The 16,273-nt window shown below is 43.1% G+C and overlaps 1 protein-coding gene across 1 annotated transcript in view; it reads left to right on the top strand.

Annotated features, from left to right (window-relative positions):
• Positions 1-16,273, top strand: part of Slc9a9 (solute carrier family 9 member A9) — a 565,142-nt gene that overhangs the window by 243,614 nt on the left and 305,255 nt on the right. The window contains exons 7-8 of the mRNA XM_051140492.1: positions 2,259-2,402; positions 4,784-4,884. Coding sequence (XP_050996449.1) covers positions 2,259-2,402; positions 4,784-4,884 — 245 coding nt within the window. The remainder of the gene's footprint in view (positions 1-2,258; positions 2,403-4,783; positions 4,885-16,273) is intronic.

The following is a 16,273-nucleotide window of genomic DNA, read 5'->3' on the forward strand; positions in this document are numbered from 1 at the left end:
TGGACCAGCAGTTGTTATGCCTTTCTCTTCCAGTAAGGCAAACATCACAGAGCAGCACATGGAGTTGGGCAAACATAGGCTCCATCATATGTTCGGTGGACAGAAACAGGGCAACATCTCCCCAAAGAGCATAGTTCAAATCAGTGGGGCCAGCAAGATGAGTTGAGGTCACACAACAAGGAGTTCTTATTGATGTATGCTTTCTCACATATGTTGTAAAGAAATATATTAAAACATATCACACAATTTTATATGTATTCTTTGACGGAAGCTTTTATAGCTAAATAAAAGTCAAATCAACTTAAGGAAAAGCAGACTACAAATAATGGTATAAGGTGTCACCAGTTGTCACTGTGGATACCAGCAGCACCCAGAAATAACATTTTTAGGGAGATGGAAGTGGGGTTGAAGAGATGCCAGTTCAAAAGGTCAGACCCAATTATACAGCCTTCGGTAGAGTTATTCACAAAGCTCCATTACTGTAAACAAACAAACAAATACTTTTATTTGAAAAAGATAGATAGATAGATAGATAGATAGATAGATAGATAGATAGATAGATAGATAGATACAGGCTTTTATTTGAAAGGAAGGAAGGATTCCCTCTTTCACATCGTTCATGGGAATGGAGAGGTGTGATGTTGAACATCAAGGTGAACCGAGACTTCCCAGCACTAGCTCTTCATCAGCCCTGGGGTTTAACACCTTTCTGGAGATCTGCAATTACAAAAGACTCAAAGCTGTGTTTATGCCTCAGCTATCCTGAAAGCCCAGCATAGAACAGAAAGAGGCATTCCTTCGAGGCCACCCTCCCTCACATGCACTTCAAGGCTGCCTTCACCACTATTCATCTCCCCTATCCAATTAAGAGATCAAAGTAGAAGGGTTGGCCTGCCTCGGAGGCTTAAAAGTTGTCCACAGAAATCCAAAGAACGTTTGAAACAGCCACCTTCCCTTACACATCTTCCTGTGGGATGGCTGGCCTTCTTTCCTCCTTCCCTCTGGTCATTAGTCCTTATAGGCAGAGAGCCAAGGCAGAATGTGAGCAGGCTCTACCCATCCTGGCATTAGAGACTTGGTTTCAGTCAGCCCAACCTCTGTAATCTCAGCCTGTCTGCTGTGCCTCCTCCTCTCCACACAGCTATGGAGGCCCTTTCCAGAATTCACTGCCAAATTCTTCATTAAAACAAAACAAAACAAAACAAAAAACAAATATCCTGACTAATTTTAAAGACTTGGTGCTAAAATTAAAACTATAAAAAAAAATTCTAAAACTCTGACTTTGTTAGTTTCTCCCAAACCTTCCAGGTTTTGCACATCTGCACATTTTCATGCTACTGTATGAGGAGTTCAGAGTCCCTAAAATGGGATGCACCTCGGCCTTCTTATTAGCACTCTAGCGTTTGAAGTCTCCATTAAAAAACAAATATCAAATACAGCATCCTCAACAACACCCAAGTAAGCCAAGCATGACGGTTCATGCCTACACTCACGTTTGAGAGGTGGATACAGGAGGATCTTGATGAGTTGGAGCCAGCCAAGGCTACAGAGTAAGGCCGTGCCTCAAAACAGACAGACAAAGAAATGAACTACACCGACTGCCTGTTGGTGGGTCGAGTTTCTCTGTGGAGATCTCTCTGTTGTCACCACAAGACCTAGATGTGAGAAATGACCTTGAGTGGCTGCTGCCGTTTATTTCTGTGGAAGAGTGGGGGCCTTGGCCCCCCCTCCCCTGGGGAGTTAATGTTCAGCACGCCACCAAGGCTCTTTTTCCACAGGGCTACTGGAGCAAGAAATGCTTTGTGGCTTATGACAAGATCATGGCAGAATATTTTGTGCATGCTGTGATTTGTATCGCCCATTTGTGTGCACAGGCCATAAAAGTGCACTTTTTATCAGGGGCATTTGTGAATATACAACAGCACTGAAGACATATGGCCACTAAATAATTCACAGTTATCTATCTCCTCAGCAGATTCCATATATACCTACCATGTTTTAATGCCTAGTTTGCTCAGAAACAATATTCTTTACAACTCTCCCAGTATAAAAATGTTCACTGACTGGCAGTAGTACATGGATACCATGGGATTGGGCTGGAAGGGAAGAAACACTGGTCACTTTCTCTGCCTCTTCCACCTTTCTTTCCCCACATGTTCCTCTCACCAGCACCCAGACTCATTGGAAAGTATACGTCTCTCAGCAGGTAGTGCGCAATTCCAGCTATCACTGACTAAGCTGCCCTCTTCTCTTTTCAGCTCTATCTCGATCTACAGTCCCAAGGAGAATCCCAATGCATTTGACACTGCAGCATTCTTCCAGTCTGTGGGCAATTTCCTAGGGATCTTCGCTGGCTCCTTTGCAATGGGCTCCGCATATGCAGTTGTTACAGCACTGATATCCTTTGTTGTTGTGTGGAGTGGAAGCTGGGGGACAGTTTCTGAGGCTGAATGACCACCTCGGCAGTGCATGGTGAGATCAACTTGAATTTCACATAGCACTGCTCAGCCCATTCCAGTTCTGGGCGATGCCGTGAAGCATTTGGATCCAGTAGCAGTAGTGGAGGGGCGGGTTCTTTCTCTGTCCACAGTCAAGTCTACCACTGTTGTCGATGCCTGCTGGTAGACAGCCATAGAAAAACTGGCACCTAAGGAAAGTTGTGGGGGTGGGGTGGGACATCAGAATTGACTACAAGAAGGGACAGAGAAAGAATAGAAGATCCAAGGTCAAACATAGAATAGCATCAACTACAGTTGATAAACTGAGTGTGCTTTGCTCTCAAGCACCAGCTGATACAGTAAGCCAGGGCAATGACCAATGGGGGTTTTAAAAGCTCTATAATTGTTTTTCGGGGGTGGGGGAATGAAGAAATGATGGTTGCTACATGTGGCTTTCCTTTGCCTTATTCATTAGGTGGAGCTACGGCAGAGCTCCCATGCTTTCTAGACTAGAATAGGCATAATGATGATGATAGGAACACTGCCGAGGGTATAGCATGTGCTAGGCCTTTCACAGGCAACTCTTCATTTGAATTCACCCTGTAAGGCATGTCAATGTCATGTCATCTCTTTACATGGGAATCAGAGGAGGTAAGGGACCTACCCTGCTAACTCCAGGTCTCATAACAGTAAGAATGAGCACGATAATAGTAATACCAGTTAGGATTTAGTGGGAACTTTGCCACTGCACCACAACCCTAAGCAAGTTTTTTTAAGCCTTAGACACTTTGTCCTGGAAGATGGGTAGATCCTGTTGTTACCATTATTCTAAAATTGCACAGTTGAAGAATCTAGAAAAATTAACCTTCCCTCCTGGAGAAGGTTAAAGGGTATTCTACAGCCTAGTAGACATGCTACTCTGATAAGCAAACAAATAAAAGCTTTCCCTTTAAAACAAAGTAGCAAGGGTTAGAACATACCTGAGGAGAAGCAAAGCATTCCTCATTCCTCTCAAGCAACAGAGTGGATTGTTGGAGAGGCCCTAAGGTAAGTCCATGTTTTACTCCACATAGTCACATCCATATCTTTCAGGCTATTATTTCCAGGAAGGGTTTTTTTATGAAAAGAAGTTAAACCACTAACAGAAAGATTTCCCTAGCCCTCACTGCATGCCAGTGCTGCTCTGAGTACATCATTCTGTACAGGTGCATGTGTCAACGAGCAGATAGATAGTGCCACCATCCAATTTTCCCTAGAGAATCGGAGGTGCTAAGTGGTCTAGCTGTGTGACTAAGCAAACAGATAATGAATTTTGAATCCTGCAATTCTGACACTTGGCTTTCTAAAATTTAACAACTCACCTTTCACACATTTATCTCATTTCACTCTCTAAACTTTGGGGGGTGGGGAAGAGATGTACTATTCTGATTGCCAAGTCACAGGGGGACAGATGTGGGGATCAGACTAATATACTGCTTAGAAGTCACACACCCAGTGACTGGACACAAATGTTCTATCCCAGTGGTCAAAGGTCATGCGTTCCCCTCCGTAGCATGTACGTTCCACCTTTTAATGTAGGAGAGGGTTCATATTTTCTTCTAAAAGCATTCAATTACAAACCAGTCACATCTCATTATACTTCAGGTCACTTTATGCCTAACAGACATGGTGGCAACGTAACCCTTTCCCTTTGTCACAGACTCCTACCCATCTCCTCCTAACCCATTCTCTGCCTAACTTGGGTCATCATCCTTTATTTTTCTTCTAATTTATAGTTTACGTATTATTGCCCATATATGTGTCACCTTTGCTAACGTGAACCATTGCTTGCCAAAGGTGTTTTGCTTGACTTAAAAGTAAAACTAATTCTCTTCCATCTACTTATGCCAAGAAGGCATGAGCAGTTTGCTCTCTCGATGAACACCTGCTTTCGCTGTCGTCTCCACCCCTAGGGGAAAGGGTTGCATGGAAGGGTCTGCTCCAGGCTACATCCTAAGGACCAGCATGATCACCTCCTCTAAGGGACTCCTCTAAAGCCAAGGCACACTCCTTTGCTTGGTCTTCTTCTAGCTGTCCATATTTTTATACCCAAAGTCTGCTGATTTCTAATCTTAGTACACACTGCTGTTTTAAAATATTGAATTTTTATTGGTGTGTTCAGCCTGCAATGAAGCTATGCTGCTCTTCTTGGGGCCTGCCTGTGTGCTACACCTACTCAGCTATGAAGAAACAGCCTTTTACTCTGTGACTGTTCTCACCAAACCCATTCCTCTTAGCCAACAGGGAGATTTAGTTATAAAAAAAAAATCAGTTGTTGTTTTCCTTAACACATCTTGCCACTTGACCAAATTTACCAAGCTCTGTGAGTTCCCGATGCTGGAAACAGGCCTGTTTTTCCTCCTTTCTTGGAGTGCCTTCCTGTCTGCAGAGGCCGCCGGCTTAACAGGTCAGTTCTTCCTGCTGCAGTGTGAGCAAGACCTGTGAATGTGGGTTGGTGTGTGTGTGTGTCGGCGTGTACTCTCCCCAGCCCAGCAGGAGGGGAGATGAAGTCTCTCTTAAACAGTGAGGTGAACAGATCCTATCAGAGCCAGCCACTGCAGGGCTCCCCCGGGGAGAAATAATAATAATAAAAAAAAAATTCATCGACTTTGTGCAAAATAGTTTAACGGAATGATTTCAAAATGTTCTTGTCTCCCTATTGGACAAGGAGGGCACATTGAAAGGTCTGGCTTGTAGTTATGATGGATGACTTCACAAATGAAAGACTGCATGCACTGTGTGTGAAAGGATACACACACCCAGCCTCGCTGGGGAGAAAGGAGTGGCTTCTCAGCGGCCCTCCGCAGGCTCCACTGGGGACAGCCTCTGCAGGGTGTGCACATCTCACACACATCAATGTTCATAATCTTTGCATGATGGCCTGGGCAAAAGGGGAAGCCAAAAGTGGAAGGTGGGAGTGAGAGGAGGCTCTACAACCTAGCGTTCCATACAGCACAAAGTCTACAGAGTCCTCTGAGGTTGATCCAGGGAACGTTCTTAAGATTCCATGGATCTTTCGGTCCTTTGCTATATAGTCCACAACCAAACTCCTGGTCTGTCACTGCAGGGCTGGCACTGGGGTGGCTGTAAATATTGGGTGCCTTCCATGTCAGCAGGAATCTTCATCCTAACCTCCTGCATCTCTTTGTGGTTCAGTCCTAGGCTCTTATCTCCCCACCACATTAACTGACAAGCAGGTGGTGAGATGCTGTACAGCACCATTACCCATAGTAAGACCTTGGGGTGTTTTCAGTCTAATAGATGAATAATCTAAACAGCAATTAAAATCATCACTCACCGAGGATGCTCCACAAACCAGTTTACTACCTGTCCGAGATTATCTCATTTATCTACAGAAAGACTCGAAAAGTTCACAGTTCACTGTGTAGTGAGCAGGGATGCTGAGGTTTTAAAGCCAGAGAACTAACATCCAAATGCTTAAGCAGTCCCATGGCAAATGAACCTTCACTGTGGGAGAGCAGGCTAACCTTCAAGAGAGGGTGGGCATTGGGTGCCATTAGCCTGCCTTGTCCATTTGCTGTTGGGCTGGTCATGTCTGCCTTATTACTGTCGCGCACAATGTTTTTAACATGATGAAAAATGAATAAACTGACCCGAAACACTGCAAATCCTTATGGGCCCTGCATTCCCATAGGCTTCTAGCTGGAAGGTTGTCTTGAAAGTTCCCATGACACTCAAATCAAGACTGTACCACCAGATTCCACCTCCCTGGGTGCCCAGATTATTGCAATGCACAGAGTTTTATGTTGATGTGTTATCCTGTTACTAAGGAGTTTGCTGAAGAGACGTGTATTCAGGGTAACGTAGATAATATCATTTAAGTGAAACAACACAGGCAACCTCATATCAGGTATTCAAAAATACTGTTTCCCCTTCCTTCATATTCTGCTCCCTATTCTGTACTTAACATAATGCTAACAGTAAAATTATTTGACCTTCTAGAAGATTTAAGAAGTGTATGGCAACACAGACATGCATTTGTACACATAAACATACCTAAAACAGATCCACTTCTAAAAATGAATAATTTCTATTTCAGGGTCCATTTCAATTAAGTGCTAAACGTTTTTTAACAAAATCTCAACTATTCTATTTTACTGACAAAGACTCAGCAGACAGATGTTGGGCTGAACGCCTGCTAGCTCGGAGAGGCAGAGAAAGCACCCAGCTGGCCTTCCTCCTTAGCTGACATCCCAAAAGAGAAAAGAAACCTCCTTCCCCACACAATCTCAAACAAAAACAAAACAAACAAAAACAAAACAAAACAAAAAAACAACTCCCCCCCCCAAAAAAAACATAAAACAAAACAAAACAAAACAAACCCTCAAACTGATTTTTTCCCCCTTCTACACCCCATCAGTCCTCCTGACTTCCTCTCAGTCTCTATGTTTTTCCCTATGTGAACTTCCTGTCAACTGGTTGCTTGCTTTGCCTCTTGACCTAGGGTTAGCTTTATTAGTTCTGGTTACAACACTCAAACAGAAAGCTCTTGGATTAAAGGTGTGCGCTAGGGCTGAGCCTCATCATAACTAGAAACAGGTTTTTTTCCAGTAAACAACATAATCTTGAGGTTCACAGTGTGATCAAATATCCGACAATAAAGTCTTGTTCTAGAAACCACTTCCAAGGCTATAGTCCACAGGAGAGTCTACATGGTGGCTCTTCTTGTCTTGCTCTTTCACCAGCCTTTTAAAACTGATTCCCTTAGTGGACACCTGAGGACTAAGGAGACAGCCTCACAAGATGAGCAGTAGCAGGTATGGACCTTGGTAGTAGAAAGGCCCGAATCAATGTCCGTGGCTATGCCTAGCAGCAGGCTTTCCTGAGCAGTATTCCAGATTGAGGCAACATGCCTAAGAGGCATTTGATTCGAACCCAGCGAGGTACGAGCATTTCCTTTTGCCAAAGGCCAAGCCTGTCCAGTCCAAGTCACTTATGTGTTTATTTGTTATTCAATCCTTGCCTATTTCCAAATTGGATTTGTGACAACCCATAGTACAAGCCATGCATATCATGGGACCTCTTAGTCGAGAATAAACATTCGTGTTCTGGGATAGAGTGTTTCTGCAGAACTAGGCAGCTGTGTGTTGCTATGGCAATAAGCATGGCTCTGAGCTCTCTAGAAGCCAAAGTCAAAAGAGCGTGTTGATTAGTCCAGGACTAAAACAGCCTTGTCAGACAAAGTCACACTCATTTATCAAAAGGGGCAAACATTTTTAGGGGGTGCAGCTAAAATTTTAGGAGATTTTATCAGTATAATATAGATAGTTTGAACACCAAGAATGGAAATGTCTTTAATAATATTTCGGGGGCAAGTTAGAGACTTGCTCTTCACATGGTCATCTCTCATACTCACCTTTGATGAAGTCTGAGGGTCGGATATCCAATGCGATTCTTCAAAATCATCTCATTGTAATGATGCCGTGCTAGAGCACAAGTAGATTACCATGGTACAAAGATAAAACCTAAAGACCTTTTTAAAAACTGCTTACCAAACGCATAGGCAGCATTGAATCCAGGGGAGTTTAAAATAGAATGAGCGAAGGAATGATTGAGACAGGCAGCCATGGAGGATTGCTTGACTGGCACACTGACAGGCAGCATGCAGGACCTGGACAGAGTACCCATGTGCCACCTTCACCTAGAAAGACTCCCTGAGCCCGGGCATTACCAAGTGGCTCCTCAGGGACATCGTCCTGGAAGCTGGCCTACCTTATCTCTTTTGTAAGTTCTGTGAGTTAAGTTTTCACATAAGAATTGGCTTTGGAAATAGATTTCTGCTACTTTGACTATAGCATGTTTGATTATACGTACAAGTTTTCATTTCATTTTTTGCTTACTCCCATGGAAACACATTTGCTGTAGAAATTTTAGGGGATATACATTCACAGAAGGAAACAAAGTTAGACATAATTTGTATCATTACTGCCTATGTACAATATTCTACTATGTCCATTTGACAAAATATATGCACACATATATTTACATTCACATGCAACTGATTGAATATGGACTTAAATATACACGGTCATAATTTAGATATGTAATTAGAAAAGTAATGACTTGCTTTTCTTACTCAACAGTTGTTATAACAAATGCTTTTTATGCCACTCAATACTATGGCACATACACTTAACTTATTCTGTCAAGCCCTTCAGTTGTTTACACTTTTTAATATTAATATTTTTGAGGCAATAATTCTTATAGCTAGGCATATGGATTTTATTTAAGTTTCTGGGGAGCTGTCCTAGTTGTCTTCTGTAAAAACCATATCCTCCTTGTGCTGCAGCAAATATGGGAGTTTATGCAGAGCATCGACCTATTAGACACGCTGATCTGATCGTGGAGTTCCACTTCCCTCTGTACTCCCCTCTTACCGAACAAAAGCATCCTAATGGCACGATGTTGCTTATCACCATCTCTTCTTTGCCAAGCCGCCCTTCAGGCTCTTTGTCCTTCCGTCTTCTTCAAAGCCTCATCTTCCCGTGTTTTGTTTTCATTGTTCTCTTTAAAGAAAATTAAGCTGACGATTGTCATGAGTTCTATAATCTCTCTTCAATTGGCACTTGCCATTTTATTTCATTGTATGCGTGTTGAGTGTGCATGTATGTGTGTGTTTCCATGTACTTATGTGGCACAAATAAATGTGAAGGCCAGAGGTTCTGTATACATTGAGGCAGGGCTCTTGATGAACCCATAGCTCACTGATTTAGCTGGTCTAGCTAGCCAGTCCTCACAGATGCCTTTCCCAACTTCCAAGTGATGGGATGACGAGTGGGTTGACATTTACATGAGGACTGGGGGTCTGAACTCTCGTCCTCATGCTTGTTCAGCAAGTCTTTTAGTCATGGAATCTTCTCTCCAGTCCCCTTTTCCTTTTGAAATATGTAACATTTTGTCTGTTTGTATCAAGTAATATGGTCACTATAAACATTTTCAAGTTTTGAATAAGTACATTGCCTTTCTACAGAACCTACATATGTCTTTAATGAAAATATACGCTTTATTGTAATAGCTGTTTGGCTTTATTTGTCAGGTAGAATAGGGATTTGATTTCCTTCCCAGATGGTAAGCACTTGTTCTAACGACCCATGGATTTAAATCTATCTGTGTATTCATGGGTATTATGTGTCTGTTCTGGGATTCCTGTTGTTCAGTTAGTTTTTGATTGTTACGCCTTAAATGATTACAGCTTCATAGTTTATCTTACTATGCAACAGAGTGGGGCTGGAGAGGAGCCTCAGTGGTGAAGAGCACTGACTACCCTCCCAGAGGCTTTGATCCTCGGCACCCACATGGTGGCTGACAACCACTTGCAACTCCAACTCCAGGGGTTCCAATGCCCTCTTCTAGCTTTTAGAGGCACTTTGAACATGTAGTGCACAGACAAACATACATGAAGGCAAGACACCCATACACATAAAATAAAATATAATAAAATAAATTTCATAGATAAATGTATATCTCCTATAGATCAATCTCCTACATTTTGTCCTCAATTTAAAGGCCCCTTGCTATTTATAGTGCTCATATATTTATAATTCCAAATGAATTGAAAATAATGATATGCTCCAAACAGAAAATAATTTGAGAATTATATCTGTTTATTTAAGTCCATTTTATGACCCTCAGTAAAATTTTATGGTTATCTTCCTATTAGACTTACAAATTACTTTTAAGTATCTCTTCAGCTATTTTATGACGCAGGGTTCTGCAATGAACAGAGACCTGCCTGTCCATCTGTGTCTAGATCTTGATACCTTACTTCACTTCCTCTTCATGGTTGTGAAATATAGTGCCGACCTGATATGTGCTTGAAGGACAGATGTTACAGTAGACTAACAGGTTCACAAAGGCAAGGCTGAAGCAGCCCAGGCACTCAGTCTGTAATTTAGTGTGTGCATGTGTGTGTGTATGTCTGTGTGTGCACGCATTCATGTGTGTGTGAACATGTATGCATGTGTGAGTGCATGTGTGCATGTGTGTTTATACATGAACGCATGTGGGTGTACATGCGAGTGTGTATGCACATGTATGCATGTGTTTATGTATATGTGTTTGTATGCACATGTATGTGTGTGATCCAGAGATTGATTCAAGATAAGGTGTCTTCTTCAATCACTAGCTCTCTAATGTTTTAAGACAGGATTTCTCACTGACCCTAGAACTTAGCTCTCTGGCCAGATTGGCTGACCAGCAATCCCTACTGATTGTCCTGTCCCCTCCTCCTCAATACTAGGATTACAGGCACATGCTGCTGTCCCCAGTTTGTTTTTAGTGATGGGTTCTGTTGCACTGAAATCAGGTCCTCACTCTACACACTGAGGGAGCCTCTCAAGCCTGGATACTTACCTTTCGAGTCTTGGATACGTGAGTACAGCTCACTATAGAATCAAAGTTCCCAGCTCTGCACCACAGACTCTGTGACAGAGTATCAAGCTCCCCTGTGCTCCTGTACCTTACAGAACTCCTATAGTTCCTTCCTGGCCGCTGGTCATGCTATCCCAGAGCAGATACATAGGTCAAGTTAATGGTCATCATGAATTTCATTAATCTGTAACTTGACTTCCACACCTGTTTAGCAAAAAATTAAGAGATGTGGACAAAGCCAGGCAGTAGTGAAGCACACCTTTTAATCCCAGTACTCAGGAAGCAGAAGCAGGTGGATCTTTGTGAGTTTGAGGTAAGTCCGGTCTACAGAGCGAGTTCCAGGACAGCTAGGGCTGTTATGTTACACAGAGAAACCATGTCTTGAAAAATCAAAAATCAAAAAACAAACAAACAAAAAGAGATGTGGACAGGAAAATAGCCTAGTCTAGAGCAATGTAAACACGTGCTGGTCTGTCTGTCTGTCTGTCCACCACCCATCCTCACTTCCACTGTTAACACTTCCCAGTGTTAATTAAGGAACCCCATTCCATTGGATAATATGGATAATAGTACCTGAAGTAATGTGTTTAATGCGCGCGAGCGCATGTGAGCTGTACTCACATATCCAAGACTCAAAAGGTAAGAGAGGGATGGGAAGATGCATAACTGTTGGCACCTGTTCTTTGCAATAATAGAACCTTATTAAGACCTTCTCTTCGCTCCTGTGAGCAGAGCCCTGGCATTGTCATACAGAGCCCTGGCACAGCCCTGGTACCAGGGTCTGTTTTGATTGCTTACAAAGAAGGCTAAATGAGATCAAGGAAATAAAGATCTACATAGCTATTCCCCCAAAGGAAACCGCAAGTTGATGACAGACCAGAAAGGAAATAGGATTCGAAGGCAGCACAGCCTTGAGACAAGAGTACTTGGAGCCTTCTTATGCCAGGTGCATACTTAGAGACAAGCAAACAAACAGGAAACATCCGAGCTTTTCAAGATGGTTTGCATGGTGTTCGTTATCCTCATCATGGCAGCTTTTTATTAGATCCACTGTGTGCACTGCGGTGGGGATGGGGCCTTCCTCGCTGCCAGGTCTCCAGCTTCCACTTTAGTCGGGACTAATTTGATGATGATCATTTGATTTATTTTCATCATCTTTTACTTCAAGGGCCATATTTGCCACCGCCTCCTCTCAGTCTCTTGGAAACTGCACCTGCAAGTGTTCAATAGTCACACAGAAGGACCCTGGCTTTGCAGGAAGCAAGTGGCTTTTAGACATGCAAACGAAGGGAGGCATTTCTGTGCCCCCAGAAGTCTAATCTTCCTGCCAACTGCAAATACTACAAGTGCAGTTGGAGAGGCTTACTTAAGGAGATTGGACAGATATAAAGTGCAAATGAAAAGTCTTCCTTGGGGAGGAGAGTGTGCACATTGAAATGGACATCAGGGATTTTTTTTCACAGCAAGGAGTACCCAGGAAGAAAGAATTTATGAGGTTGTGTGTGTGTGTCCGGCTCTCACAGCCAGCTGTGGAGGGAGCAGCCATTGGCTTCTGGCTCTCCAGCTGACTCGGGGGAGGGGGGCGGCTGGAACAAGCCATTCTTTTAATTGCTTCTTATTTCTTTACTGCTAAAGTGAAGTGATTTCATTAGTTTCCAGTGGAGGATTCTACACATATACTGTATGTGGCTTTTGAGGAAATGGAGGACCTTGAAGTCTTCTCTCCAAGAGACTTCTGGTATACTTTCATCCATGACTTCTGATCAGTGGAGATCTCCCCAGCCAGAGACCTACTTTCTTAAAGTCCTTAGGTTACTGGGCCATTACTTTACATTGAATATTGAAAATAATTTAGCAGCATTATGTGTAACATAATCCCTAATGAAACTGAGTCCTGTCATAGGAGCTGATGCTCAGTTTATGAAGATAACCAAAATGCACCACTGGAAAGGTTATTTGAAAATTCATTTTTATAATCTTTTTTTCCCCAGCTGAGACTTTGGGGGTCCAGTTTTTGCCAGAAGCAAACTTTCAGGACTGTCATTAAATACCAAACTGGGTGATTTCTAACAGCAATATTGACACGGTGTATAATGAGTCTCTGCTCCCAGGAACTGCTGTAATAAATGCAGCTTCCATTTTTAGATTCCTGAGGCCTATTTTATAGCCACGGGAGGAAAGAGGGAGGGGATTGACAGACCTCACTCTCTCACACAAAATTTAAACAGTATATCTCACTGTTTATTCAGCTTAGAATGGTTTCCATCTAAGAAAACAAACTTGTAAAATGTGAAGGAAACCAGCCTTGATTGCCAAGCCTTGAAGTCTGAGTCTAGGGAATAAAGGCTCTGGTAAAAAAAAATAATAATAAGTAAACAACCAGAGAAAGGTTAATATAAGTCCTGATCTTATTCGTTCACTGGGAGAACTGACCAAGAAGTGAAACAAAGGTGCACTTGGCACATGTGTGGAACACAGCAGTGAAGTCATGTCTGTCTTGTCACCCACGTGATACTGTTGGTCTGAAGTCTCAAGCCCTAATTATACTGCCCAGTGAGGAAGAGGCCACGACACATGTCAGGCCAGTTTGTGAAAGGCCTTTGTGGAGTGACAAGGGAACCTGGGGAAGCCTCTTCTCTTTCACAATAATGAAGAAAATAGATCTCCCCACTGTTTGCAGCAGCTTCTCCTGACATGCTGAGACTCGGCCTGATCTCTGCGACTTGGCTCGTCGCCTCTCATCTTTACCACCTCGCAGATTGGCAAACACGGGTTGAAAATTCTAAAGAAAGCTTTCAGCTTAGCAGCGACTGTGTCCCATTCAGCTTGCCTCTGACGTGTTGTATGACCTGGCCGGGCTATAATATTTACGGTGCCCCGTAACCAAAACTTATTGCCTCAAGGGTCTTCATTCGAGCTGTTTTTCAAAAGAAATCTGCCCAGCCCATCTTTGCTCAACACTGACCTTGGCTTCTCACCAACAGGACGATATAAACCTCATGTGGACAAGACTCATCGACAGATAAGGATCGGTGTTTACCAAGAGGTTCAAAATGTTAGGCCTTCAGGCTACAGAAACAAGGACCCATAGTTCCCAAGGAGACTAGTTGCCAACACACTGAACCATAGGCAAGCATACCATGGTGCAGGCTAGCAAACAAAGGCAGTACACACCTCCTCCTAGTGTAGCTCACCAGCACACACCTGCACTTTCTCCAACCAAATGGCCCCTCATACCAATACCCAAACCACTTACACAAGCAACTGAAGTCATAGACGGTCTTACACCCTTCCTTCTTCACCGTGAGTGTCAGGAGGCAAAGTGAAAAAAAAAAAAAAAAAAAAAGACAAAATGAATTCTTGAGAACTATTTTCTGCATGGAAGTATAAAAATTCTCAGAGTACAACACAAATAACCAGTCCGCAGGTGACAGAGGAAGAGTAGTCAAAGATATTTCCAAATGCATCAGCAGCCTCATTCACTAAAACTTTCCTGGCGCTGTGATAAATACTCTTGACAAAAGCAATTTAAGGAAGGAAAAGGGTTAATTTAGCTGTGGGGAAGTCAAGGCGGCCTGAGCTTCAAAGCAGCTGATCACATGACACAGACTAGAACAGTGAATGCATGCTAGTGCTCAGCTTGCCTTCTCTCTCATGCAAGCCAGGAGCTCCTTCCTGCCAGGCAGCGGCCCTGCCCACTGCCAAGCAGGTCTGCAACCATCCATTGATGTGATCAAAGAGAACCTCCCAGAGGCCTTCCCAGAGGCCCTTCTTCCAGGTGATGCTGGATTCTCTAAGACTGGCAATTGTCACCAACGCTCACTGACAACACTTAGTTCACTTAAGGGCCAGCAGGATTCTGCCCGCGTGGGACAGCCATCTCCAGCTGTGTGATTACATATTAGAAATCCCAGCTCCCCCGCTATAATTGTGCTCACTGAATCTAAGGAAATGGGCAGGCAGGTGGGCTAAGGGCGATGATGTGCCAAATCCTTAGACAAAATGCCAGAGGTCTCCATCCCCAGCCATCAAGTTAACCTATAAAAAGCATCCACTACTACATTAGTAAAAAATTTCTTATAGAAGATGGGGAAATAGAAAGACCCAGAGGGCCCTAGAAACCTACAAGAAGAACATTATGAGGGGTGGATCGGGACCCAGGGGGGTCTGCTCAAAGTTTTGCACTAGCCAAGGATAACACAAATAATAAACATTGAACCTCTATTCTGATCTAGCCAATGGACAGGACATTCTCCATAGTTATGTGGAGAGCTGGGACTGACTCTGACATGAACTCTGGTGCCCCATATTTGACCACCTCCCCCTGGTGGAGAGGCCTGATGGCACTCCAAGAAAGAATAAGCAAGCTACCAAGGTGAGACTTGATAGCCTATGACCATATAGTCGGGGAGGAGGTCCCCCTGGGTCTTAGACCTAGGAGAGGGGAATAGGGTGAAAGCAGGAGGGAGGGAGGAACAGGAAGATACAAGTGATAGGATAACAATTGAGTTGTAATCTGAATAAATTAATAAAATTAAAATTAAAAAATTTTTCTTACCCTGATGGCGGGGAGGGGGTACCGCAGCATGGTACTTAGTAGAAATTTCAAAACTTTGCAACCTACACAGGAATGATTCTGAACTGCATATGGTGTCTGCAGCAGAGAAGTCAGCAATGAGAACATAGGTTCTTTCCTGTTTCCCTCTTACATCCCACAGACTCCTGACCAGTCTGCCCCAGCGGCCAACATGGGGAGTGTGACAGTAAACGCACACTTTGGAAACCGAGATTCCTTCATATTTCCTGAAGGAGTTTCTCATTCTGTTAAATCTGTGCCTTGTCAGTTCCAGGTTTCCTCTCCATAGTGTAGCAAACCTGTCAGAATGGCTCCTTCTGCTGGATCAGTAATAAAGAAATGAGTAGCATGGAAAAAAAAATAACCCATCAACCTCGGAACCCTCAGAGGACTATGTAAGAGCACGACACGTTGTTTTCTTTCTCACTCTTTCTGTGTTCTCATAATGTAATCAATATTCTCTGCCTAAAAATGCAATATTCTCTAATTTTAGAAACCCCCTCAAGTCTGCATTTAATGTCGAAGAAAATCATGCTCTGTGTGACAGACATTTATTTCTATGCTTCCGTATATGAAGGCCTTATCGATTTCTAATGAGAAAAGGGCTATGGATAATGTTGTCACTGGTTGGGATAATGGGCTTGAATAAGACAGTTAAATATAAGGGGAAATGGACCACATTACTAACCAATCCTCTTAGACATTTATTTGTATGGGAGGGTAGAACTCCTCACCCCAGGTTCCCTTTTCAAAGTAAATGAGCATTTTCTTAAGTAGAGAAGAACTAATTTGAGAAACAAGCATTTGGGGACCTAGTATCTTCCAGGCA

This window comes from Acomys russatus, chromosome 32, assembly GCF_903995435.1.
Source record: "Acomys russatus chromosome 32, mAcoRus1.1, whole genome shotgun sequence".
Taxonomy (NCBI): Eukaryota; Metazoa; Chordata; class Mammalia; order Rodentia; family Muridae; genus Acomys; species Acomys russatus.